General features: G+C 42.1%; 2 protein-coding genes across 6 annotated transcripts in view; one reads left to right on the forward strand and one right to left on the reverse strand.

Annotated features, from left to right (window-relative positions):
- The window catches only part of PPAT (phosphoribosyl pyrophosphate amidotransferase), a 44,713-nt gene extending 26,137 nt beyond the window's left edge, over positions 1 to 18,576 (reverse strand). Inside the window, exon 1 of the mRNA XM_050338877.1 lies at positions 18,331 to 18,576. Within this exon, the coding sequence (XP_050194834.1) occupies positions 18,331 to 18,458 (128 nt within the window). The 5' untranslated portion in view covers positions 18,459 to 18,576. The remainder of the gene's footprint in view (positions 1 to 18,330) is intronic.
- PAICS (phosphoribosylaminoimidazole carboxylase and phosphoribosylaminoimidazolesuccinocarboxamide synthase) overlaps positions 1 to 27,762 on the forward strand; it is a 38,594-nt gene extending 10,832 nt beyond the window's left edge. For all 5 annotated transcript variants that reach the window (XM_050338851.1, XM_050338852.1, XM_050338853.1 and 2 more), the window contains 14 exons: positions 2,837 to 2,923; positions 6,888 to 6,959; positions 7,635 to 8,036; positions 9,470 to 9,529; positions 10,592 to 10,782; positions 19,049 to 19,094; positions 19,750 to 19,947; positions 22,428 to 22,606; positions 23,203 to 23,382; positions 23,473 to 23,586; positions 24,454 to 24,537; positions 24,638 to 24,818; positions 25,776 to 25,934; positions 26,576 to 27,762. In XM_050338851.1, the coding sequence (XP_050194808.1) occupies positions 2,837 to 2,923; positions 6,888 to 6,959; positions 7,635 to 8,036; positions 9,470 to 9,529; positions 10,592 to 10,782; positions 19,049 to 19,094; positions 19,750 to 19,947; positions 22,428 to 22,606; positions 23,203 to 23,382; positions 23,473 to 23,586; positions 24,454 to 24,537; positions 24,638 to 24,818; positions 25,776 to 25,934; positions 26,576 to 26,742 (2,120 nt within the window). In that variant the 3' untranslated portion in view covers positions 26,743 to 27,762. The remainder of the gene's footprint in view (positions 1 to 2,836; positions 2,924 to 6,887; positions 6,960 to 7,634; positions 8,037 to 9,469; positions 9,530 to 10,591; positions 10,783 to 19,048; positions 19,095 to 19,749; positions 19,948 to 22,427; positions 22,607 to 23,202; positions 23,383 to 23,472; positions 23,587 to 24,453; positions 24,538 to 24,637; positions 24,819 to 25,775; positions 25,935 to 26,575) is intronic.
- Positions 27,763 to 27,942: the final 180 nt, after the last annotated feature.

The raw sequence follows: 27,942 nt of genomic DNA on the forward strand, positions 1-27,942 counted from the left end.
AATAGCTTATCATGAAAAGTGCATTGCCTATAGGGACCTCATTTTGAGAGAGACAAAATATGAAAACAATCATTAACAGCTCTTTGTGAGATCCAGCTAATGTTCCAGATTCAGAAGCGCATGTGCTTCTCAGATCTCACATATGAATCTGAATTAGGAGCCACAGTAACTTAGTAACCACTGCCGATATTTATAAACAGCCCAATCAGGTTTGCCATACTCTAGAGTAAGGAAAATATTAAGATGGTGTTAGTTAAAAGACAAAACCACAAGTTTCAGGAAAGCACCTAGTTATTTCAGGTGTCATGGTATTGTTTTTCTCCTCCATCCACATGTATTTGTTACTCAGAGAGCAGCAAATGCCCACCTGAGAAGGAAAAGACAGAGCTAAATAAATCCTCACACACTGTTCCTTGCACAGCCTGTCGCTGTTACTGACACGTCGCTGTGAGCACTGCCCAGCTGGGGGAGCAGGAGCACCACAGCAATCCCCAACGCCGCTGGTTTTCAGCTGAAGTGCCTGGGATGTGACAGGCTGGGGACACTGCTGATTGCTCTCTCTTCTGGTAAAACACACCCCGCATTGAATTCATCTGCAAAAAAACCCCTTACTTAGATATTCTCACTGATGTTTTCTATTTCATGGTATCACTTTAGAGGGCAGGCAGTTAATTACGGAAATCTATTCAGAAGAGCCAATTGTTTCAGTTTGCACAGGTAGTAAGTCCATCAATTCAAATTCCATGTACATTCCACATGGGTCAGACTTTGGAGTATGACCACAGACTGCATATAGGTGTTTTGATTAAATCTGAAGTGCCAGGGAATAACAGTGGAGATGAAAACAGGTTTCTAAGGAATGCCGGTGGCCTGAAGTTCTTAAAAATAACCAGAGCAAGTATTTTGCTTCAAACAAATTACTTTTTTTTTGTCATTGTTTTTTAGGATTTTTGTTGCCCCACACACTATATGTCCCTCTCAGAGCAAATTTGGAATAAGTCATGACATTGCCAAGATACATTCCTAAGCAAGGGCTTTTTAAAAATCTGTTTTTTAAAGTTAAGATCTTAAGTCAGTTCATACTCAGGTACTTAATGTTGGCTTGAACACTTCCTGCTGTGTGTTTGGAATTTTAAAACATAGAGCTATAAAGTCAAAAGATAATATTTTAATACATATGTCCCAGGCTAGTGAGAAGTAGTGTTTCAGAGATGTGCAAAACCAAAAATTCTTGATTATTCACTGGTTTAGCCTAAGCATATTAGGGCTGCAGACACAAACTCTTAATTAAGTGTGCATTCAAGTTTTCTGTATCTGCATTTATAGATCCGTACGACAGTGATGGCTGCAACTTTGCAAGCTCTTGGAGAATAAACATAAGCCATGCACTGAAAAGTTTCTGTAGCTTTGAAGTTTCCCACTTTCCTTTTATATTATATAAGACACACATGAGAGTAAGGATTAGGAGACAAATTACTAATCTTGCCTCATGAGCCAGAAAACAGGATAATTAGTGGTAGTGACAGAGTGCCAAAAGAGAACAGAGCTTGTATCAGTCTGAGTGGGTAAAAGGAAAGACTGTGACAGCATTGCTCTGGTGGCCTTGAGAGCAATGCTTCAAACACAAAGCAGAGATTAAGCATATTTGCTGGCAACTGTCTATAGGTTCACAGAACAATGCAGATGGAGCCACTCTGTTTTATCCATGCCAGAAATTGTCGATGGCTTGTTCTGTTTGGCTCAGTCTTGCTTTTCTCGTGCCCTCCCGCCAAAAACCCTGAAAGGTGCCTTAGAAAAAAAGCCAGGCTCCCTACCCACATTCTTAGTTCACTAAGAAAAAAAAAAAGAAAATGAAAAGGCACATGATGCTGCTGGTCACATAGTAAAAAACATCTGATGCAAACAAGGCTGTATTGATTTGGGGGGGGGTAATTTTTAATACCATGGCTCTAGATTAAACTTTATTGCTCAATGTTTAGGGGCAATATTCTTGAGTGGACTGAGAACAGGCTGGGAGCCAAAAACTGCTGTCATTGATCTGTGGTGTGGCCTTCACCATTTAATCTCTGTAGAGCAATGTCCTCACCTGGAAGTGAGGATCAGCTAGACCAGTTGCATCATCCACCTGCCTGAGGGGTGGAATTCTCCCTTAAACACCAGTGGGCCAATGGCAGAGTAGCAGAGATCTCCTCCCCATGGAGGGAAGCCCAGGGACACTTCTGTCACCCAGCTGTGTCACGTAAACCCCTCGCAAGCGGTGAGATGTTCTCAGACAGTCATTAGGACGCTGTCCTCTCAGACAGGCATTAGGACGCTGTCTTCATCCGGCAGCCAGGCAGCCTTGCAGATCAGTTGTCCAGGCACAGCACCCTGATGCAATGTCAGTGCCCTTGCCCCTTATGAAGCTGATTCAGACACTTTTGGTATCATTTGGGAGTCTTTCAGTAATTTCAGTATGTATTGCACCCCTCATGAAAGTCAGGGTCTTGCCTGTTCTGCTGCCCACATGTTCATCAGTTACTATGTATCTTTCAACCACAATCAGCAAAGCCTTCCACAAATTCCGATCCAGGTTTAAATAACTTAAGAGTTTGCACACTTATCCCATAAACTTATATTATGCATCTGTTACGTGGCGTTCTGGCTGTACTTTAATAAATAAGTGGGTACACTCTGCTCTTAAGCCCACTACTGCGGAGAAATGGCAGCTTTACTTTCTTAAGAGAGGAAATCTTGAACAATAGTTATGAATGGCATTCTGAAATTGGTGATTGTAAACACATCACTCAAGACCTGTTTAGTTAATAGGAACTCTGTAAATTATTATTTTTTACAGAAATCCTTGAGGATGAAGGGGACTTTGTCAACTCCACTCCAGCAGTTCTGGAAGCCACACAAATAAAGAAGGAGACAATTGACATAGGTAGGTCAAGACTTTGTCTTGATTGTCTTGTGACTTGCAGATTTCTAAGGTTCACATGTTATCCTGGCAAATTATAGTCAATCTACTTCTTGGTGATGACAAAATATGGTTTTTGCTTGATTTCACAGCGCAACAATGTATAAACTGTTACTTCTCCTTCCCATAATTATAACAAAATCTTATTTTCCCAGACAACATGCCTCTTTTTATGCTAGATGTGATTAGTGTGCATTTGATTGTGACACAAATACAGTTTTTCTTACATAGTTCCTAGAAAGGATAAACTGGAGAGCTAAATAGCTGTCTCAGAAACCCAGAACATTTTATATCTTGTCTGTATTTTCAAACTTTACAAGTAAAACTGAAATCAGAGCCTTAGCAATATGAAGAAATCATATATTGAATGATAAGTAATCAGGAGAAGATTTGTTTTATTTAAAATGTTAAAATTTAACATTAGAACACAGCAGGGATACCAATATTCTGGAATAAATGAGCATAGAAACCACAGAAGATCATGAAAAAAAATACATCAGAGGAAATAATTAAGACATTGAAATCTAGTGACCTGCCCCCCCTGGATCAAAATATACTCTACAGTTGTGCTGTTTGCATGCAGAAGTTAATGGAAAAAATAAAGAAATTCAATTATAATGATTCTTTGAACAGCAGTTCTTTGTCCTTTGACACCTAAAGTTTCTGCCATAAGGATATTTCCATTGTATGCATCAGGCATACCAGGGAAAAGCTTCCTTCTCAGCAATTAAGTTATCTGGAATTTGGGTGTTGAGACACCTGGTGCAACACAGCCTTTACAACTGTTTGCATTGGCTGATCTTGATTATTAAAGACAACTGTGGCGAGTATGACACTGAGGACAACATCAGAGCAGTGCCATCACAACAATGACACACAGAAACACAAGTTACATTGAGGATAAAGTTAATATGTGACCCTGAAAGTTGAGACATAGTGAGGTCACATGAATGTGAAGCAGAGAATAAAATGTCATGAAGATCAACTTATACACACAAATTCCCTGTTCCTGTCAGGTAATACCCAACTGAGGATAGTAATTGTGCAAGTCAGCACTACACAAGTGCCATTGCCAAAACCAGAAAGAGATTAGAGAGACAGTATGATTGAGAGAACGAGCACATAAAATGAAAGCCATGGGGGGTTTTGGTAATAGTTTAAATTAAAAAAAAAATCCATTAAGAGCCTAGGAGCAACCTACAGCTCAATTTTGGCCCATCTCCAGTAGTTGCAAGTGTTAAGGAAGATGCAAGAATTTTCCCAAGAAAAGTTACAGAAAGTTATAGGGTGCATATCTATGAAAAAACCACTTTTTTTCTAGTAGCCCAAGTAAATCACACACACATGCTTATAATTTCTAAGTTTTCCATACATATATAATTTATTCCTCCACATGCTTATGAAAAACAAGTATTTGCCAAATCACTTAAGAGAAAACAAGTTATAGAGCAAATAGGAATTCCAAGTACTGCTCTGTGCATATACTGGCAAGTACCATTATGAAAAGCACATCAAATGAACCTGCTTATTTACAGACTATCTCTTATTTCTGACAGATCCTAAACTAAGCACTCAGGTTTTCCAAACATACAAGGAATATTTACTTCTGCCCTTTACTGAAAACAGTATTGAAAATAATTGGTCTATGGCATCCCCTACCAAAACAATGAGAACTAATCTTTCTCTTCCTCCCAAACCTAAAAGTAATTCCACAAAAAAGTGAACTTTCAGCCTCAGAGAAGTCCAGTCACGAGGGAATAATTTCCATGTGCCAAAAGACAAGCCAGTGGGGAAGAAGACTGGCCTGACTGAACAGAGAGCTTTGGCTGGAACTCAGGAAAAAAAAGGAGACTTTATGGCCTTTGGAAGAATGGGCAGGTAACTGAGGAGGACTACCAAGATATCATGAGGTTATACAGGGAGAAAATGAAAACATCTAAAACCCAACTAGAAGTTAATCTGGTTACTGCTATAAAAGACAACAATAATGTTTCTGTAAATACATCAGCAACACAAGGAAGGATACCTTATCACCATCCTTTGTTGGATGCAGGGGAAAACATACTCGCAAAGGTTGAGGAAAGAGCTGAGGTACTTAATGTCTCCTTTGCCTCAATCTTTAATAGCAAGACCAGTTGTCCTCAGGGTACCCAGCCCCTTGAGCTGGAAGACAGGGGTGGGGAGCACAGGGAAGCCCCTATAATCCAAAGGGAAATGGTCAACAATCTGCTACACCATTTAGACACACACAGGTCTTTGGGGCAGGATGGGACCCACCCAGAGGTGGATCCTTCGGGTGGGTTCTGCCAGGCAGCCAGCAGAAGAGCTCACTCAACCACTTTCCACTATTTACGAGTAGTCCTGGCTAATCAGGGAGGTCCATGTTGTCTGGAGTTTGGCAAATGTGATACTCATCTACAAGAAGAGCTGTCAGCCTGACCTCCTTGCAGGAGGTTATGGAACAGATCACCTTGAGTGCAATCACACAGCATGTACAAGACAAAGAGAGGATGAAGCCAAGCCAGCACAGACTTAGCAAAGGCAGGTCCTGCTTGACCAACCTGGTCTCCTTCTATGACAAGGTGACCCACTTTGTGGATGAGGGAAAGGTTGTGGATATTGTCTACCTGGACTTCAGCAAAGCCTTTGATGCTGTCTCCTACAGCACTCTCCTGGAGAAAACATCTGCTTATGTTACACCTTGGACAGGCGTACACTTCACTGGGTGAAAACCAGGCTGAATGGCCAGGCCTAGAGAGTGGTGGTGGAGTTACATCCAGATGGTGGCCAGTCACCAGTGGTGTTCCCCTGGGATCAGTGTTGGGGCCAGCCCTGTTTAATAATTTCATCAGTGATCTGGACAAGGGGATTGAGTGAATCCTCAGTCAATCTGCATACTCCAAGTTGGTGGGGGAGCATTCATCTGCTGAAAGGCAGGAAGGCCCTGCAGAGGGATCTGGACTGGCTGGATCGATGGGCTGAGTCCAATGGTATGAGGTTCATCAAGGCCAAGTGCTGCATCCTGAACTTGGGTCACAACAACCTCCTGCAGTGCTACAGGTTGGGGGAAGTGTCTGGAAAGCTTCCCAGTGGAAAAGGACCTGGGGGTGCTGGTCCACAGCTGGCTGAACATGAGCCAGCAGTGTGCCCAGGTGGCCAAGGGGATCCTGGCTTGTATCAGAAATCGTGTGGCCAGTAGGACCAGGGAAGGGATTGTCACCCTGTACTTGTCACTGGTGAGGCCACACCTCGAATCCTGTTTTCAGTTTTAGGCCCCACACTGCAAGAAAGACAAGGAGGCACTGGAACAAGTCCAGGGAAGAGCAATGGAGCTGGTGAAGGGTCTGGAGCACTTATGAGACTTATGAGGAGAGGCTAAGGGAATGGGAGTTGTTAATCCTGGACAAAAGGAGGCTCAGGAGGCTTCCTTCTCTCTACAACCACCTCAAGTGAGGTTGTAGTGAGGTGGGGGTCAGTTTCTTCTCCCTGGTAATAAGTGACAAGAAGAGAGGAAATGGCCTCATTGGATACGAAGAAAAATTTCTTCACCAGAAGTGTGGTCAGGCATTGGAACAGGTTGTCCAGGGAAGTGGTAGAGTTGATACCTCTGGAGGTATTTAAAAGACATGTGGATGGGGCACTTAGGGATATGGTTTAGTGCTGGACTTGGCAGTGCTGGGTTAACAGTTGGACTCGATGTTAGAGGTCTCTTCCGTCCCAAATGATTCTATGATTCTGTGATTCTACAATTCTGTAACTAATAGGTTAGACTAAGGGGTTAGGACATTTTTAAGTGAAGGCAGGTATTTTCTGCAGAGGATGACAAAAATATTGGCAATTTATTTGTCTAAATGAGGATGACAATAATATTAGCAATTTATTTGTCTAAGTCCAAGTCTATTTTATTTAAAACTGTGTGTTTCCATAGATGATGATTCTATAAGCACTACCTCAGAAGACAGATCTTGTACACCAGTAGCAAAACAGATGGTTGAAACAGGTGAGTATTAATTTCCATGCATTTATTCTGAAATAAATCACACTGTAATTTCAGTACCAAAGCTGGAGCAACCAGATCTCTACTGTAAACACAGCTCTACTTTTCTACTTCTGACTCCAACCTAGATTTATTACTAAACTTAAAAATTAGTTTCATAGCTCTGTTCCCTGTCATGAGCAAAACTTGCATTAATACTGTAGTACAACTTTGCCTTCTATATTCATCTGATGAGCAGCATCTGCCTACTTCTGAATATTTTTGCATCTGAAGATTTCTTTTTCTTCTATTGAATCCCCAGTAGCATTTTTATTTGCATGATATTTTGCCTTTCCATTTTAATTTGAAATCACACTGGAAAGCCATTTTCTTATCAATGCTTAAATCTTTTGCTTTAAAGCTTAAGGGCTATTGCTTCCCTACATATAACATCTGTATTTAATTTGACAACAGCAACAAAATTACACTGACAAAATGTTGACTTTTACATGCCTTGGAGAAACAAGAGATTCTACTTGCTACATATTTTGCATACTTAAGAGAAAAGTAATCACCTATGGGTACTAATATTGTAAAGTTAAAAGATTAATCTTTAGTAACAATTATACTTTAATATATGCAAATTTAGCAAATATTTATGGCATTTATATTTAGTTGTTGTTTTGTTTATATTTTCAGACAATCACATTCACTTGGAAGAAGCACAAAATCACTTTAAAGTTATTACAGTTAATGACAGTGGAGCAGGAAAACACTGGAGTGATAATGAAGTTAGAGCTCTGATAAACATATGGTCAGATGAAAAGATACAACAAATGCTTGAAGGGGCCACAAGAAATAAAGAAATCTTTGAGGAAATTGCCAGAAGGTTAATGAAACGTGGTATAGACAGAGACTGGAAACAATGTCGCACAAAGTACAAGAACCTAAAATATGAATACCGTGCACTCCAGAAAGAAAATGAGCATCTTGGAAATCCCAGGAGAAAAATGAGATTTTATGATGAAGTTGACTGTATCTTAAGAAGACAACCTCTGGGTCCCTCAGGCTGGGGATGTGAAAGTTCAAGTCTCCTATCAGGTACTAAAAACTTCATTGATGAGATAAAGTGCTGAAAGTGAAACTTTTTAAGGTTGCCTGTTGAACCATGCTGTAGGGGTAAAATGTGTGGCCAGAAGTGGGGAGGGAAAATAACTGGGGAAGCTGCATCTGCATGGTTACATAGGGAATACTCAGTGAACACAGATGGTCTCTACATGCATGTAGAAGTGAGAATATTAACAGAAAGAGAAAGCACCCGAAGTATTCAACGTTATTGGAGAATCTTTACTTTGGAAGCCCAAATGAGATACAGTGAAATGGCACTAGAAAACACAGCAGGTTCTAGAGGTCATATAACAGGCATGTAAAGTCTGATGGGTAGAGAGCTGCAAGCTCGTACCATTTAGAACTGTGAAAATCTGTAGCAACCAAGCCAAGTGCAAGGACTCCAAATCCCCAAACTATATTAATTCAATTCACACCACAGTCAAGAGAGAGAAAAATCCAGGGCAGTGATGTTTATTTAAACACTTGTAAATATACTGATTTTGCTAAAACAGATTCAGTTTTTAAAATAGAGTTTGCTTCTATTTTAGTATCAAAAGTATTGTGATCTAGGAACCACACAGCTAATCTTGTGTCTGCTATAAGGGTTCCCATGACTGGCCAGCTGCTGCAGCCCTCAGGGGCATCTGCCCCTGCTCCAGGCAGATCAGATGCTCTTGTAGAAGCAACTGAACCTCTGCAGCTTAGAGCTCAGCGAGTTATGGTAAACCAGAACTAATTCGGATTGTTCTTAATATGTTAGATAATAATTTGCAACACCACAAATGTTAGTTGAGGACTTGAACCCTTCTGCAGCGGCAGCCAGATCAACAGCTTGAGCAGGAACTCAAGTCAGCTGTCCTCACTCATGAATCAGAGTCCTAATGTGGTGTCCAAGGGCACCATGCAGTAGTGTATTAGTTGAGGCTGGAATGACATCCACACAGCTATGGGATGACACACTGCTTCTCCCCTGCCTAACTCTTGTGCTCAGTCTCAATCTACAGACATATTTTCTTCCAAATGCAGAAACTGAAGATGTGACTCTTATTTCTGCTCTCCGTGAATGGAATTTGTCAACACCAAGAATATTTGAACCAAACTGGATGGTTTACATTTTAGCATGCTAGAAAAGGACTGTGTAATCTGGGCTGTGAATGCTGATGCAGCAGACAGTAAAACAATAATGTTTCAAAAAAGAAGCTTTAGTTATTAATGTTTGAGGCATCTGCCAAATAAATGTGTTGCCACCCTGATTTTGTGTGCCAAGACAGCACCTAACTTTTCTAATATATTCTTAGTGCTCCAGGTCACTTGTCCCAGTGTATTTGCTTTTGCACTATAAAACTTTTTGGTGTGTGACTGACTGTGCCCTGAGAATCTCTGCAAAATACTTAGTCACCTTATTTTTCTCTTCTGTGTTTCAGTGGGAGATGTTACAGCAAATACAGGATCCTTGAGTATCAAGAGAAAAGCATGTAATGATGGTAAGACCCCCTGACTTTTAAAAGCATCAACACTTCTGTTGAATTGGATGCCAGATTCTCATTTCCAGTATTCAGACAGTTAAAAAAAAAATCCTAGAACTTAACACCAAGCTCCAAACCAACCTTCTCTCACCCACAAAAATCTGCAAAAGAAGAGTTCTGATAAAAATGCAGGCTTAAGGAAAACTCTAATTTCTTTATTTCAGTCCTCATCTCTGGTATAAATGAGGTAAACATCATGAAATACTTCTCCAATTCATAAGAATCATGTGCAAAAAACCGATAACAATATTTTTAAAGCAAGATGTCTGAATTACCTGTGTTGCTTAGGGGAAAAAGGAAGCCATGGATGTGACTTCCTCATATTACACTATGTGTCTGTAAACGAGAGGAGAAATTACATGTTTAGACATATCATGTCTAACATGTAATGTCTAACGTGTTGTACACAAGAAAACAGGTTAAGACAGCTATTCCAAAGAGATGGTACACAATCATGGAGAGAGAAAGGTGATGGGAAGGATAGAAATATGAGGAATGCAATCTGATATAGGAAAGGTCAGAGCTTATTTTTCCTTCCTGCAGAATTGTCAATCCCTAAATAATGGGAAAGTTGAACAATGGAGGATGACAAACTTAGTTTTTAGGAGGCTCACTCCTATTTTTAATACTAACATGACGTCTTGTCTACAGACAGATGAAAACAAATGATCTGAAAATGACATTTCTGAATACAGCCTGCTCAGTTCACCATCACAAACTGTACTAACAGGCTAACTCTGTGTGATTAAATATACTTTCATGTATTGTTTATAGTGTAAGTACATCTTGGAGAAGGCTGTAGCTAGGCAAAACTGAAAGTTTCACATGTAAGTGATTTTTACAAGGTCTGCTGCATTCCCACTCTCCATTATACAATGACCCTTACACAACACCAGGACACGACTGCCAAAAGAGCAGAACAGAAGAGCAGCTTTAGGAAAATTTAGCAAGTGCTAAACTTCAGCATCAGCAGTTCACTGACTTGTGCACTCTAACTACATACTTTGCTTTTGTCCACAGAGGTGTCACCTGTTCCACTCAAGAAAAGTGCCTCTGAAAACACCATACTCCACTTCCAAAAGCTATTAACAGAGAGAGCACACACAGTAACAGAAGGCAAAAAGTTGCTGTTAGAAAGGCTTTGTAAGCAGGAAGAAATGCAAGACCTCAACAGAACACAGTTCTATGCTGATCCATCAGCCATAAAACAGGTTGGTTTAATGAACTTTCTATGAAATTAGCATGCAAATAGATTCTCTCGGGTAGTAAGAAATGAAGTAAGTCTAATTTACCCACATGAGTACATGCTTGCTTCCCCCCTTTAATATAGTCACCTTCAGTCACTTATACTAAAAACAAGATATGAGTTCCCATCATAATCCTTAATTATGAGCTTTTAGCAGTAATGTCAGTCTAATAAAAGACACCACGTCTACCTACATGTCTCGGCTCACCTACATGCCACAATTAACAGGCTTAATTAAAAGAAAATAATACTTTTATTGATCAAAGAAAACATGTAGAGTTAAAATTTCATCCCATAAGTTACAGTTACCATCTCTATGGTCCTCCTAACAAGTGAGTCCTCTGCAATTAACCAAACAGTTGAAGCCATAAGAGAACTTCTTTTTGGTTAGGCAGGGTTGGTGGGCAAAATACAATTCTTAACTCCTATGCCAGCATTTACCCTCCTCCTAGCCTCTCCCCCTGCCTATGCTGGTGTGAGGGAACATCCCCATCTGCCCACAGAGGGCTTGTTGCTGTGTAGCAATGAACTGGAGAATTCAATGAGCCAGAAAGAAAGTACACAGAGTTGATGCCCATGCAGAAGGGGCAAGCTTGGGTTCTGGGCCCTGCTCTGTGCTGGGGTCTGCCTTGCCCAGTAACCACTTAAGTACAGAAAACACAGAAACAGTGCAGGGAACAATGACATGGTAAGAGACAAATGCCATGCCATAACTGCTTCAGCAAAATCCTACTACATGCTATCTCATTTGGTGATTGTGCAAGTACTCTACAGTCTACATTGCCTGGGAGGCATGCATTTGCAGGGTTTTCCTTTTGGTGTATTCAAGCAAAACAACTTCTTTCTGGATCTCAGTCATGTTTGGGCATAGACCTACACAGCCCTGCCAAAGCCAGGTTAGTTCTGGGCACACACAAGGGCACAACTGAAGTCAAACAATTAAGTCCTTTTTGCAGCAGCAACAGCCACCAGGTTTCTTTATATACAGAGGCCTAAATTCTACACAAGTCCCTCTTCACAAAGCCTTACACAAAAATATTACTGGATATAATGCTTTATTTCCTGCTCTATGGTTAATTAATTTCTTGTCAATTGCTTAATTAGAGACATTATTAAGGCAAACACTTTCCACCAAGGTGAATTTTATCTGTCATTTATCTATCATTTTGAACACAATTCTGAGAAATCAAGAGAAAGATCTCTAAAAATCAGTTTTTTGATCATATTCATTTACACAGTGACACAGATATACAGTTGTTCCAGTGTAAGCTCATCTACCACTTTTCACATTTTACACTAATTTCTCAGTATAAACCTCCTTTGGCTTGTAACACCAGTATCATCATAAAAATCTTTCTTCTCTCTCTATGAGTTGGTTCAAAGCTACATCCTCGAACTTGCATAGTATTACTTGCATACAGAACTGCTGTCTTTGGTAGGAGGACAAGGTCTGCCCCTGTCATCACAACAGTCAGGTATAGAACATGCTGAGCCGTTCCCAAGAGTGCTAAAATCACAGCTTACTCCCTCCACACATGAACCAGAAAAATGTGTGCTCCAGCCCTTATTCAGTACATTTAAACAGCTTAGATCAACCTTGCTGTCATTCAGTACCATGTCCTCCAAAAAAACCCTTTTTCTTCTTCCAGCAAATAAAAAAATAAAGACTTTTTATTCATTAAAATAAGCAGATCTTTCAAGAAATATGTATCTATTTTTAAATGCTGTTGTTCAGTTGAGAACGGCACAAACACACCAAGGCAAAGGACTCACTGAATTCTTAGCAGGTCAGAACAGAGAATTGCAGAGCACACTTGCAGTCTTTACTGGGAAACTGTCCGTATCAACACTAGGTGGTAGACATGAAGCAAGAACTGACAGGAAAAAAACAAACACCAATGGCTTTCCAAGTAAAAGGCTTTTTTACTCAGAAAACTTTCCAGAGAGCTGGATTTATCTAACGAATGTCCAAAGAAGGTGGACTTTCCTCTGTGTGGAATTCCACTTCTATTCTGCTTTGTGGTTGCAAAGCAGAGCTTGCTTTTTGTAATTGTTTTGTCATAAAGCTCTCTCCTTCTGCCCTGATGTCCATTTACTGTCGGTCAAAGATGGTAACAGATGTCAAGTGCAAGATGGGGCACTTGACATCATTTAGTATCTATATCCTACTCCGATTTACTCAGACAACAATTTATTTACTTGAATATGTAGGCTGCTGAGACACATAAAGCGGCATCAAGACAACCTTTCTTCACTGCAGTTGTAGTTATGATTCCACATCACTTTTTGCTTAAGAGATAAAATTAACATGAGTGTTGTACATTTAGAATTCTGGTTGTCTAGAGCTATGATCTGTCTCCTTGGGACAGCATCTCCTGGGGTAGTGACAATGGGTTAAATAGAGTATTGCTAGGTTGAAGGATTTCTCAAAAAAGTAATTTCAAAAATAGTTTTAGTTAATCCAACTCATCCTTCCAGTGTATTTTTATATTCACTTGAGCTTGTGTTGTGGCTCTGCTGTCATCACAGCTTTGCATTTATTACAATCACACATTAGTTAGTCCAGACACAGTAACTGGGCCAGTTAAATGGAACCTGGGACACCATCTGACACATGCTAAATGGTTATGTGCAGGGCACTACCACAGGACTGTAGTGGTTTGGGAGGAGAGCTTTTCTTAAGACATAGATCCAAAATGTAGTTCTTGTTTAGCAAAAAAGCCGGACCATGTAACTGACTGTGGGAATCTTAATATAAATTACGTCATAGACCATCTTAAAAATCAAAACTAGCAACAAGCAATGATGACAAGAGGATCAATCTTATAAAAAGCAGAGATCTTTGATCTTCCTCCTCAAATACCTGCATTATTGCCAGAGGGCCATCAAGATTAGTGTGAGGGCAAATCTTCTCCTCACTGTTTCAAATAGCAATACTGAAATTTTTGAGGTGTAGCAGATAATCAGAGGTATCACCACTCTGACCTACATTAAAAAGTTCCATTCTTCTCTAAAGTATGCTCATTCACTAAGGTGAATGGGTCACTTTACACTTCTTTAGGCTGAATACCTTGAGAATGGGCTTCAGGCAGCAAAAATGCTTGCACTGATGGTGGATCCACAAGCACTATCAGCATAACTCTGGGCTTAAAAGAATCTGCCTCCAAGTCACCCTTTGCTTCTTATTTGGCAAGGTCTCCTTTGTGTTGGCACAAGCATTTATGTGGCCAAGTGGTTGCCCAGCTGACAGAACTGATCTAAATTAAAACTAACCTAATAAAAAGCCCCCGCAAAAAAGACGGGGTTTTTTTTTTGTTTGTTTTTAATGTTTGGGGAATGGTAATATGAGACATGGCAGATAGTGAAGGACAGTTTATTTGAACTACACTACCCAGTCAGAACTTCCAGTGCTGTGTACAGCCCTCCTTCCATGCATGGGGCTAAATTTAAGGTATAGGCAGACAAGCCAACAGAACAATCCTGTAAAAATTACTGCAGAGCTGTATGACGCCTAGTCTCGCCCCAACTCCATAGCTAGATTAATGTAATGGGAAGTCTTACATTATCTTGTTCCAGTTACTTACTCCACATCCAAAGATCAGAGCTTATACTGAATGCATTTTGTGACATGTACATCTAAGCAGCCTAATTCTTGGTTAGAATGGAAATCTATCTTATCTTCACTTTCCCAAAAATGAACCCTACAAGATGTTATATAAAACAACTGAGCAGATATAAGAGCTCACCACAGCAAAAAGGCCTTGCTCCTCCTCTCTTCCTGCAGGAGCAAGCTTTGCAGCATCAGGCTGTCAGCACCTGCAGAATGGCCTAAAACTTAAGCCAAGATAGAACTAAAAGATAAAACTGTTTCTACATCCACATTCAGCGTCTCTGAAAGTACTCAGGAATGCTTTACCAGCACATATAGCAGGAATGTTCTCATGAAACAGCACACAGACTCAATCACTAGCTAGACGAACATCTTACCCCATATATTCCATAGGGATTTTACACAGAAATATGACTAATTGTAAAATCTGGTATTTAGACAATTCAAACATTTAAAACTGCAGTTCTTGCACCTGGGAATGAGGGTCTGCTGAACTCATAATTGGTTCTTGAAATTAAATGAAGAGGTATATATGTTACATATCCAATCATTACCTGTAGCATACCTGTGTTCCTCAGAAAATTCCCATCCAAATGCTATCACAATTTTAAGCTTTTTGTTTGAAAGATTCAGGGTGTACCTCAGGATACCAACAGCTTGCTAAACGACCTTTCAAAAAGACCCCTATCTTGTAGCCAAGACATTGTAGAAGGTCTTTGAATATGCTATACTGAGTGTAGGTACTTGGAAGGAACCAGTAAAAAAACTAGATTGAAAGAGAAGTAAAAATTCTTAACATATATTGGCAATTATGTGTGTTCTGTTATGTGGGTTTTAATAGTGAACAGTAACAGAAAAGGCATCAAAAAGTACACTGGCCAAGCCTCTACTCAACAAATTTCATACATGGGCCCAGCTGAGTTGGGACAAGGAGTATTCCCTGACTTAATGGAACCTCCACTTGCATAGAAGAGGCCTTTCAAAGCCTCTTTCTAAAAATCAGTACAACACTGGATGCACTCAGGTATCACTGCCAAAAATATTTTCTTGGGAATTTTGCAAAAAGTTAACAGATATCACACTTGTTCGAAGATTAACTTTGCAAATTTGTCCTGGTCAAGGACTCAAATGACGTTTAATAGATTTGTAACTCAGAGTAACTCCTCCTCCCTCCCTCACCGCCCCCAAGAAAGTCCTCTCCTTACTCATATCCTCTGATTATATTTTGGCATGCTGTCAGTGGATTTTGCAGTGGCTTTGTTCCCTGGCTTACAAAATGTAGAGATGATTTAGAACAGCAGCTGCTTTTTAATTATATATATATATATAAAAACCCAACAAAACCAAATACAACTTTTAAAGTTGTTTCTGCTTATGTCATGTTAGTGAAATTTCAACTCCTTTATCTTTCGTGATACACCTACTTGTGGGCTCAAGAACCTTGCTCACATATACACTCCAATTTTTCATGCACAATAGTTTCAGTGCAGCAATGAGCAACTCACACACACACACACCACTGAATACATGCTTAAATATTCTGGTAGCTTGATCCAGCATACAGTTTCAAGTTTTCATTTGCAAACATCCTCACTGAAGGACTGTATTTCCTAGTGGCCAGTCAAATTTGTTAGTCATTTAGACCCTAGACTTGGATGGCCCATTAATCTTTACTACAATTTTCTTTTATATTTACTTATTTTTAAAGGCCTATGGTTAAGAAACATGTCTTAGTTTTTAACTTAAAAACAATGGGCTTAATGAAATTTACTGATGCAATTAATGCTAAATCTTAATTCTGGTTTTCAACATACATTCCAAAAAGTAGAAAGAAAAATAGCTATTGTCCTGTTACTTCCTTATAGGGATGCTAACTCTTCACCTCATAGTAGGAAAAATGCAAAGAGGTTAGAGAGACACATTTAAGTAGGAAATGGGAACATTAACATCTCAGCTATTCAAGAGACTTCTATGGAGTGCCTGCAAAGGTTGAACAGATTGAACAGATTGTTTCACTTTACATGTGCAATGTTTACGTCTCTAAGAAAGCATCTCTTAAAAATTTTGACAATTGTTGAGTTAGAAAATCAGAGTCAGAGGCAGTGCATGTACCTCTTAAGGTGTGTGGCTTCCTGCAGAATTTGTGAAATGCTTAGTTTAGACGTAACAGTAGTACTACTATCTACAGTTGTGTCCTCCACAGGGGATATCTGGTATTAAAAAGCTCATGCAAATTAAATATAATTGTCAAGTGCCCATCAGAAAGAAAAAATATGAAAAAAATGCATATTGAAAAATCATGAAATAAGGTTGCAATAAAAACTGAGATAATAAAAAGGAAAGTAATGAAAATACATTGATAATTTTATTTCCAACTAAGAAACTCCAGGTCCACTAGTATAACTGTAAGCAAAAATGAAGTAAGATTTCTTTATTCAGCCTCTTTACGGAAAAAAGGCACAACCTAAAATGAGACTATTAATAACATAGCTTTGTTCCTTGAATTCTGCAGCTCTATCACTCCCATTAAAAACTTTTTTGATGGACACTGGCAAATATATATAGCTTAGAAATGATACACCTGCAGCCCAAACTTAATTATTAGGATATAAGAGTCATGTAGGGATGCAGCATTTCACCAGTAAAAGTATTTAAACTCCACTGTAATATACATAAAATCTCTGCATAAAGTATTCCCTATTGTTGGTCCAAAATCAATTTCAGGGCAATCTTTACATGTCTGTGGCCTCAGAAATACAAAGAACATATTTGATCTATTCAGTGCATGTGTACTTGGAGCAGCCCACCTACGCAGACTGTCAGGAGTGTGTTTATTTAGCACACTTTTTGCAACTCTGAATATAAGCACAGTATACAGGCTGCGTGTACTACACTAAACGAGCATGTGTGTGTTTGGCTGCGCACGTGTTCCCACAAGGAGGATACCCCTTCCTGGCACCATTGAAAAAATGATTAGTATATGTCAGACCATAGCATTATGACTTTGGATGCCAACTAAATGGAAGCAGAACCCAAACTTCAGCTCTGCAGCTCTGCATCCACCCGGATCACACCGAGTCAGGTCTGTTGTACATTGCCATAGACATGCCACGTAGAAGTTTTACTGCATCATGGTGATGCATCCATCCACTACGGCTAGCAGGCGCCTAAAGATGTTCAAGTACTGCTCGGCTTCGGTAGCTCGATTTCTGTGAGTTACACTTTAACGAGAGCATCTCGAGAGTGCCAGCCGGCCCAGGCCGAGCTGCCGGCAGGTCAGCGCCCGGCGTGCCTGGGAGGAGGCGGCGGACGCTGCCGCGCATCCCTCTGCGCATCCCGCAGCGGATCCCGCTGCGCGGGGCGCATCCCCGACGCCGGAGACGCGGCGACACCGCGGGCTCCGCGCAGGGACCCGCGCACGGCCGGGCCGGCGGCGCGGCCCAGGCAGCGGATGCGACTCAAGGGAGATGCAGCCCAGGTCCAAAGGCATCCGAGAGCTGCTCCTTCAGCGGGGCCGGCCCGAGGGGGCGGGAGGCGCCGGGGCGTTCTTTGCGCTTCGCCTCCGGGATGCTGCGGGGCTCCCCGCCGGCGCGGGGCGGAAGGACCGGCCGGGGCGGGAAGGCCCCCCCCGGCCGCGCCGCTTCCCCCCTCAGCCTGCTCGTCTCCCGTCCCAGCCCGCTCGTCTCCCTTCCCAGCCCGCTCGTCTCCCGTCCCAGCCCGCTCGTCTCCCGTCCCAGCCGCTCCCGCCGCCCGCGACCCGGGGCCCTCCCAGCTGCACGTGCCGGCGCGGGGCCCCGGCCGGCCCCGGGGCAGCCGCCGCGGCCCGGCCCCGACAGGGAGCCGCCGGCTCCGTGCGGTGGCTCCGTCCGGCCAGAGCCGCCCCCGAGCCCCCCGCCTTCTCACCTGTGCTGCAGCCCCACCAGCCCCAGCGTGAGCACATGGGGCACGTCCAGCTCCGTGGGCCAGGCGCCGGAGGCGATGCAGCCGAACACGCCGCACTCCTCCCGGATGCCCAGCTCCTCCAGCTCCATGGCGCGAGCAGCACGTGGCGGCCCCGCTCCCAGTCCCGGCCCCGCTCCGGCGGCTCCCGCGCGCTGCTGCCGGCGGCGCGTTCAGCCAACAGCGCCTCCCGCTCGGGGCTCCCGGCGGGCCACCGGGAGCCTCCCGCCTTCATTTACATGCGGGGGGGGCGAACACCGCACCCCCGGCCAGCACTGCCGCCTCGCCCGGCCCCGCCTCCCCTCGCTTCCCCTCGGCCCCGCGACCCCGCGGGGCGCTCCAGGCCGGGAGAAGGGGAATGTTTGCCCGCGGGGCGCTCCAGGCCGGGGGGGGGGAGATGTTTGCCCGCGGGGCAGGGGGCGCGGGGGGCCCTGGGCCGGGCGCGGTGCGGCGCCAACATTGGCTGGGCAGCGGGCCGGGACCGTGTTTGCTCGGGGCGGGGGGGAGATGCTGCCGCTCGGGCTTCGCCCGGGGGGCTCGGCGGGGCCGCCCCGCCGCGTTGGGCGGCGATTGGCGGGCGGTGCCGCTGCCCGCGGCCCGGGCTGCCCGCCCCTTCCGCCGGCCCCTTCTTACCCCGGCGGCCGAGCCCGCGGCGTGCGCTCAGCCTCTCTCTGTGCTCTAGGTGCCCGCGCCCGCTCCCGCCCCAGCCATGGCCCCCGCAGCATCAGGTAATGTGCGGCCGTCGCGGGGGTGGGTCGGGGTCGCCGCTCCCGGGGGCCGGTGCCCGCTTAGCGGACTCGGGGTGTAAGTGCTCCGGAGCCAACTTTTTTTCTCGCGTAGTTCTGATGTATATATTTTTTCTTGTGGGTGGCCTCCCTCGCAACACGAGGGTGGGCACGGCTGCCCCCGTCCCGCCGGAGAGACGGCGACGGGCAGCTCCAGGCAGAGGATGCTGCGGGCGGCTGCCGCCCCGCGCCGCTCAAATCGCGGAGCTCCGGACTTGTCCCAAAGTTAATAAAAAGGTGGTGAAAGCGGCGCGGGTCCTGCCTGCACCGCTCAGGCGGCAGCTCCCGGCTCCCCACGGCCGGGGCAGCGCTGCTGCCTCCCGCGGGACCTGCCCGCCTGCAATCCGCGCGTCCCTGGCGAGCCGGGGCCGCCTGGGCAGGATCCCTGGGCGATGGCTTTTGGCCTCGCTGCTCGGGGGGAACGGGGCCAAGTCGCACCGTGGGTGGGGGCTTAGCGAGCTCCTCGTGGTCTCTCTCTGACCGCAGCGCGGGGTCCTGCTGGGTCCCCCTTTGGACGCGAAGGTTGTGGGCGTGCGTGCGGAAGTAAACAAGTCCTTTCAATGCTAAACTGATTTTTTTTTTTTTATTATTTCTCTAGACCTGAAACTTGGTAAAAAAGTTAACGAAGGTAAAACGAAAGAAGTGTATGAGCTGCCAGACATCCCCGGATGTGTTCTCATGCAGTCCAAAGACCAAATTACGGCGGGAAATGCAGCCAGGAAGGACCGAATGGAAGGGAAAGCTGCCATTTCCAACACAACAACTAGTTGTGTGTTTCAGCTCCTTCAGGAATCGGGTAAGTATTTTGAAGGTAGAGTATATGCCCGTGTGTTACAGACATTGTTGCAAAACAGCATTGTTTCTATATAAGGGTTTATCCTGCCTTGAAGCTCTGGTGGTTTTTTAGTCTTTTTATTAGTTTTTAGTTATGCTTTTCTCTCTGGTACTTCAGAGATGGGTGGACGACTTGTTCATTTGGAACGTGAGAGTATTTGCAGTAATCTAGTCTGGCAGATAACTACAAAAGTTTTTCCTACTTGTTTGGACACACTCCTAATCCTCCCCTCTGCCTACATCTGCCTGCATAGAAGTCGCTGCTAGCTAGTGGCCCTACCAGACTAGGTCTAGGCTGTGTGAAATTTGTTTATGCATGTTAAAACATTAAATTACAGTGTATCTTTCCCTTCTCAGTTGTGTTATAGCAACATAAAGTTTGTTAGTTTTGTACACTTGTACAACACACAGGAGGACCACATTGCAAATTCATTTATCGGTCTGTATTGAATGTATCAGAAGCTTAAAGCTTACTTTAAGAGACTCAAAATACTTCTGATGCTAAAAGTGAGCTATCACAGAATACATAACTAACTTGAGTCACTTGGGTAAGTTTTGCACTGCATTTCCAAAAATGGAGCCAGTAGCTTTGCTCTGAGAAAGCATTTTGAAATGTCTTTGAGAAGTTTGCAAGTTGCAGAGAGGAATTTGTGCTGGTGGTGAGTCTGCAAACAGTACTATAATACAGGCACCAGTAAATTTGGTCAAGACTACTTATAGTACAGTGTGCTCTGAAGCATTCACACAAAGATCGCTTTGGGTACCAGCTGAGTTAGTCTAGAATTTGTATTATCTGTTAAAAGGTGTGGTAATAGCTCTCAGACAAACAGTGAAGTCCTAGTATGTTTCATATGTGAGGCAGAGACAGATGGTTTCTGTAGAGTGGTATGTTTTTGTGTGAGTTGTTCCTAAAATATGGACTGAGACAAAGATACATCAAGTAATTCAGTGTAATCCTCAGTCACTGGCTTTCTTGGGAGTACAAAGAAAGCCTCCAGTGTATCTGATTATATTTGCAGTTGATTTAAACTACCAATTTCTGTTTAGGAACAGTTAGTGAGATGTTTTGCCTAGTTTTTGAATGGCAGTAGTTAAGATAACAATGAAAATGTTTCATGCCCTAGAAATGTGAACTTTTAGTGTGAAGCAGCCATTCTGTAGACCTGTCAAAAATCCATAAATGGGTTGTACTCAAACTTTCTACAGGTGCTGTGGCAAAACATGCAGAGTAAACTGCAGCTGCTTTTTAAAGCAACAAAAGACCTTTCGGGGTTCTCTTCCAGTTTGCTTCTTTGAGTGTAAATGGCAGATAATATGGCTGCCTTATTGTAGAAGTAGTTTGTTTGCTTTGCGCAACTCTTCTTAACCTACTCTTTCAGAGCTGATGATTTACGAAGTTCTGTTAAAGTTTCTCTCCCTTTTATAATAGAGCTAATGTCAGCCCAGCAAAAGCACATCTGCACTGATGAAAAATGTAGTAGTGAACCATGCAGCATCTGTAACACCTGGATTTAGAAGTACCTTAATGTGCAGTTGATTATTTAAATCATTTTGCCCTTGAAGGAAACGCAACAAAATCTGAAGAGTCAGTGTTAATACTATATTTAAGACCTTTTAATTCCTTCTTTATGGCTCTGGAAGTAGTGTGGAATAGAGCTACTCCTTGGTTTGACTGAATACAGCTCCTTTGCCTTCTGTTTCTGGCAGATGTCAATTGGGCTTGACAGTTGTCTTGTTCTGGGGCGGGGAGAAAGGTGGGACTTTCCTCAAGAGTGAAATTTGAAAAGAGCCATTTTGCACTTAAAATGCTGATCTGCACGTGTTTAATAGGGGGTCCTTCATCTTACCATGTAAAAATGCTGACTTGCTGCAACAGGTTTGTTTGGGTACACAAGCTTCTGGGTTTTACTGTCTTTTGCCTAAGAAATCACTAAGATCTAGTGCCCCAAATAACTGTAACAAAAGCGAGGACAAAGCCATTCTGCTCTCTGCCCCATCCTCCTTTGTTAAGCAAAGTAGTGAAGACTACCATGCTCCCTTACTTTGAAACCCTCCAATTACTGTTCCATATGTAATGAATCTTCCACCAGAGAGCACAGTTGGTACTTGGTTGCTGCTAATTTTAAAAACAAACAAACATTGTGAAGGATAGATTTATTTAAAAAAAAAGGGCTTTGTGAACAAAATTATTTGCAAGAATAGGATTTCTGAGCTACAAGTGAGTGTTGTGTGATAAAACTGGCAAAACTAAAGACCTGTAGGAGATAACTGCATTGATTACCTTTTGCAAGGCCAGGGCAGGCTTAAAATACTCAGTGTGTCCCTTAAGTCCAGAAAAGAATAAGATTCAGATGTACTTTAAATTAAAGATCACTTTGTGACCCTTGTTTCAAGTGTGGAATGTGCCTACTCATGGAACTAAGCTGCTGTCTTTATATTTAGGAATCAAAACAGCTTTTGTCAGGAAACACAGTGACACGGCATTCATAGCTGCTCACTGTGAAATGATCCCGATTGAATGGGTGTGCAGAAGAATTGCTACTGGCTCCTTCCTCAAGAGAAACCCTGGTGTCAAAGAAGGATATAAGTTCTACCCACCCAAAATTGAGATGTTTTACAAGGTAGGTTTCCTTTCCTGTGATGTTAATCAAACTTAAACAAAGCTAGAACTCTTATCTCTTTTAAAATGCCGACAGATAAAGCAAGCAAGTGCCAGTGTCTCACCAGCCATCTCAGTCACTATCAGTAGTTTTGCCATCCTAATGTTTTCTTGCATTCTTGTCCAACAGCTGTTTTGTCTAAAGTGCATACAATACTGGCTTACAGGGACATTAAAGAACAACAAGCCAAACTGTACATAAAAATAGAAAAATGTAGGTATAAGAACATTTTAGGCATAAGCTGCACCAGTTGAAACAGATCTGTCAATATATTTGAAGAAATTAAAATAAACGTTACTTGCATGGTGAGGGTAAGTAGCTAGGTAGTCACTTAGGATTCTGAAATTCTTGGAAAATGCATGCTCAAAGAAGTGTCTTGTGAATTGTGACCTAAAATGCTGGGTTTGGTGTGTCCTGTCACTTTTTTAATGCTAATCATAAAATACTAGTTTGAAACTTGTATTTTCTTTTTGAAAAAAACAGTATCTTTTAATGGTTATTTTCCTCTAATAGCAAGCTGAAATTATGTGACATATTTGTTCTGGTTTTCTTAACAGGATGATGCTAATAATGATCCACAGTGGTCTGAGGAGCAAATAATCGAAGCAAAATTCTGTTTTGCTGGACTTACTATTGGCCAGACTGAAGTGGATATTATGGCTCGTTCTACTCAAGCTATTTTTGAGATCCTGGAAAAAGCATGGCAGCCCCAAAACTGTACTCTAGTAGACCTCAAGGTATAAGAACTTGATTTCTGATGATCCCAGTTCCGACAGGAAATACATCACTGTATATTTACTAAAATAGGATTCTTACTGTCTTTTTAGATTGAATTTGGTGTTAATATGCTGACAAAAGAAATAGTTCTTGCTGATGTTATTGATAATGATTCATGGAGACTGTGGCCAGCAGGAGACAGAAGCCAGCAGAAGGACAAACAGGTAATGCTTTAACCTTTTTACCTTCTAAGTCAACAGGGAGGGAGAATAAAAGCAGATGTTAAACTATAGGAGCATCTTTTTCAATGTGGCTTTTTCTAGACAGTCTTACCATGTTACAGAGTAGTTCATATGGACCTAATATCTCAGCCTCTTCGCATTTAAATTGTTTATCTGGTTTGTGGTAGGAAAACAAATCCTCTGTGTATCTTCAGTTGAAATACCCAAAAGCACCATTGACTGGAGCTGTTGTAATAAAGTGTGGAGTTTCCAGGGATGATAAGAATATGACTTGTGCAGATAATAATAAAATAGCTGGATAACAAATCGGTGTGAAGAATAGAAGCTGTTAAGACAATGTTAAGACATTCTCTCACAGGATCTCTGTGAGAGAAACTGGTTGTAAGCCACACGGGAAGATTTCCAAAGTGTGTGTGGGAGAAAGGGTATTAATTTTAAACTGGAAAGCAGAACTGCTCTATTGTTTACTGGACCTGAATTATGTAGTAGCATGCTTGAATTGCTTTGATGGTGCTTTTGCTCATCTCCGTGAAATAAGGTCCATGATAACAAGATGTAGAACATAGATTGGCTGGTACAGGCAATCATATAATTACAAATCCAATATTAAAGAAGTTGTATGCCTGCCCATGGGAAGCAGTGAATGAATTCCATGTTTCACTTTACTTGCATATGTGGCTTTTGCTTTCCCTATTAAACTGTCTTTATCTCAACCCATGAGTTTTCCTGCTTTTACCCTACCAGTTCTCTCCCTGATCCCATGATGCAGAGTGAGTGAGCTGCATGGGGCTTGGTTGCTGTCTGGGGTTAAACCACAACACTTCAGTATTTTTATTTTCCTCTTCTCAGTCCTATCGGGACCTGAAAGAAGTGACTCCTGAAGCACTGCAAATGGTTAAGAGAAACTTCGAGTGGGTTTCAGAGAGAGTGGAGGTACCTGTTTTTATGATCAACACATCTAGACTTTGATAATTCCATGTCTTCAATCCCCCTGACTGCTTTTCTTTCCATCCCTCTCCACTCTTCTCCCTAGTTGCTTCTGAAAACAAAGAGCCAAGGCAGAGTTGTGGTGTTGATGGGATCTCCTTCTGATCTCAGTCACTGTGAAAAAATAAAAAAGGCATGTGCAACCTTTGGAATTCCTTGTGAATTAAGAGTGACCTCTGCTCACAAAGGGCCAGATGAAACCCTGAGGATCAAAGCAGAATATGAAGGTAAATGCCAAAGAAATACTCATTTGAATTGAAACATGTTCCAGAATGACTTGGCAACCTAAGGATTTATGTGGGGTTTTTCCATTTTCTGTTAAACAGAACACCAAGCTGTTACAATGCTGATTCACACTTGCTAACTGCATAGACTGTTCTGAGCAATTTCAGAGTAATATATTGTCCTACTGCCCAGCCACAGCTTCCATCCTCTGCTTTTCTCAGTACCACAGCTGCTTTGCCCAAGCCTTGATCATGTTAACACACTTATTGTAGCATCTTGTTGATGATTCCAGCCCTTTTGAAACAAGGAGGAAAGATAGTTTCTCTAGTTGACTCTAAATATTCTTATGTTATTTACAAAGCAGATGTTGCTCCCACTATGCTTTCCTGCTTGCTTCATGAAAATATTCCTGCTTATTACTTTGGATGCCATGAGAAAAAGATACTTGATTTAAATTATTCTCTTTGCCAAGAAAACTTGACATCTCTTCAAAACTGTTTACAGCCTAGCAGATGAGAGATGAGAACTATTTATTTTGTGTGAGTATACTTTCTACTTAGTGAAACTACAAATGTGGTTACCATAGTTGAGAAACATTTACTCCGACGTGAACCATTCAAGATTTAAGGAGAGGAACGCTTGAATGATGCCAGAGGTTTAATGGTTATATTCTCTACAAAGTTAAGCAGCACCTCTTTCTCTGATACTGAGATTTCCCCTCAGAGGCAGAGTAAGAAATACTAACTTCAGTTGTGATAAACAGTAGGTGGGATTTAAGGCTGAAAGATTTAGAAGACATTTCTGTAAAGGGGGAAGGTGAACACAAAATTCTAGTGCCCTGGAATGGAATTGACAGAACAACTGCAAACAGAACTGTGGACTTGGATACAGTTCCCATGAAAGCAGGTGGCAGAGAACAAGGTGGATTGCTTATCACTGAATGTCTTCCTCCCCACCAGGAGATGGAATCCCAACAGTGTTTGTTGCAGTCGCTGGCAGAAGCAATGGCTTGGGGCCAGTCATGTCTGGTAATACTGCTTACCCAGTTGTCAACTGCCCTCCACTCTCAGCTGAGTGGGGCACTCAGGATGTGTGGTCCTCTCTCAGACTACCCAGCGGTAAGAAATCTTCAGCCTACGCTCCTGTTCTGATCTAGCTCTATTTTGTTGCTCTGGTATACACACACGTGGAAAAGTAGCTGGTTCAGTACTGAGCAAAATCTTGAGAAATATGTTGTATATAGTCTTTGACTTCTTCATGACAAAAAGCCCAATAGACAGAGCAAGGATTACATAGGAATAGTCTTTAGAAAAATATAAACCTTTATCCTTCCTAAACATTCCATGTATGAAATTGGAAATAGTATTAATGGGAATTTAAATAATTGAATTTTTTTGCATTTTCCCTATTATCAGAGGTCAAATAATACCTACTGGAGGTAAGACCTCAACACTTAACTATTACTTCAGTGCATTGCTACCTGTATGATTTTTGTTAGTGACTTAAATGGATGCTTGGCAACCCGGGGACCCAGAAGTCTGTTACCTCTGTATAAGGGGAGTCATTTGGTTTGATGGCTTTTGGTTTAAAATGCCATGAAGCAGTCATGTTAGAAGCAGTGGAACATGTGGTGCTTCACTAGCTTTAAAACTGGATCATTGCCCTGGGGGCTGAAACAAACCTTGGGTTAAGTTGCTCTTCAGAGGCAATGTTTTGACTATAAACTATGCTTTAATAAGTGGCATTCTCTTCTCTGCAGGTCTTAGCTGTCCTACTACTCTGTCACCTGAAGGAGCTGCTCAATTTGCTGCCCAGATATTTGGGTTAAACAACCATTTGGTGTGGGCCAAACTGCGATCAAGCATGTTGAACACTTGGATCTCCTTGAAGCAAGCTGACAAAAAACTTAGAGAGTGCTCCTTGTAAATCATACTACCAAGTGACTATTATTAGTTACACAAAGAAAACGGCGTGCATATTCATTCATATTAGGATTTACATTTGAATGAGCTCAAAAGTCCTGCATCATTTCTTGCAGAAGAAAGCATTGTTAGAGCAGAAGATGAAGTCTTTGTCCTCATCCTTCCCTTGCGTATTTTTTTAATATAACAGCTAAGTAGAGATGGGGAAGTAGTACTTTAGGTATCTCTTTCTGTTGCTCTGAAATGGTGCTGTTCTGCTTTGTGGTTTATACTGTTAACTACAGACTATGTCAAGAGAATGATTTGGTGCGCTCTCAAATAGAATTCAGCTAGTCTTCTGTATTTCTGTATCAGTAATATTCTTCCATACTATTAATATGTCTTGAACCTTATTAACTGGACTGCTGACTAAAGCCAGTGCTGATGCTGTTCTGCTTGCAATGATGATATGCTTTCCTTAGCAATAAAATGGCAACATCTGCTGTATTAATAGGAAAAGGGGGTGGAAAAATATATTAAGAGCCTGAAATAAATACATGCCTTATTTGAAAAATGTATATACATACATGTATCTTTTTTTAAAATATGTGTGTGTATATGTACCCCATTGCTATCTTCTGGAATGAGAAGCTATAAATACAAATGGCTTGAGTGATCTGTAACTTGGCTTGTTGCCTGTTTGCTGTAACTTTTGCCTAGTCTGGGCTTTGCCCTTTTAAAAACTAGGCAGATCTCTACTTTTAGTAGTTCTAAAGGGCCTTGTCTTCATATGATGTCTTCATACACTTCAATAACTCTAGCTACTATCTATCTCTGTTTCCTCACTCTGTTTCTATGGAAACTTTACTGAACTGAAGAGGGGAATAAATAGTAAAGCAATGAACTAGTGGGGGGAAATCTAAGCATGACTGTCTTGTCTTTGCACAGCAGTCCCATGAGTAGGTACGATTCTAAGAAATATGCAATTACTCAACATATGTAACACGTATGCTTTTACAATTATAAATAAACTACTGAATGCAAAGCTGCCTCATGGAGACTTATTGAAAAGAACACTCAAAAGTAGCCATCAGCTCTGGTATGTGGCTTTAGGACTTCAAGTTAATAATGAAAAGCTTATGCACTAAAACCTGCAAGGAGTGCTATTATGTGACAGCCTTCTGAAAGATACTCTACTATTGATAAAGTGTCTCCATGGCACAGG

The sequence above is a fragment of the Myiozetetes cayanensis genome, unplaced genomic scaffold (assembly GCF_022539395.1).
Source record: "Myiozetetes cayanensis isolate MyiCay16 unplaced genomic scaffold, myiCay2020 scf7, whole genome shotgun sequence".
In the NCBI taxonomy this organism is placed as follows: Eukaryota; Metazoa; Chordata; class Aves; order Passeriformes; family Tyrannidae; genus Myiozetetes; species Myiozetetes cayanensis.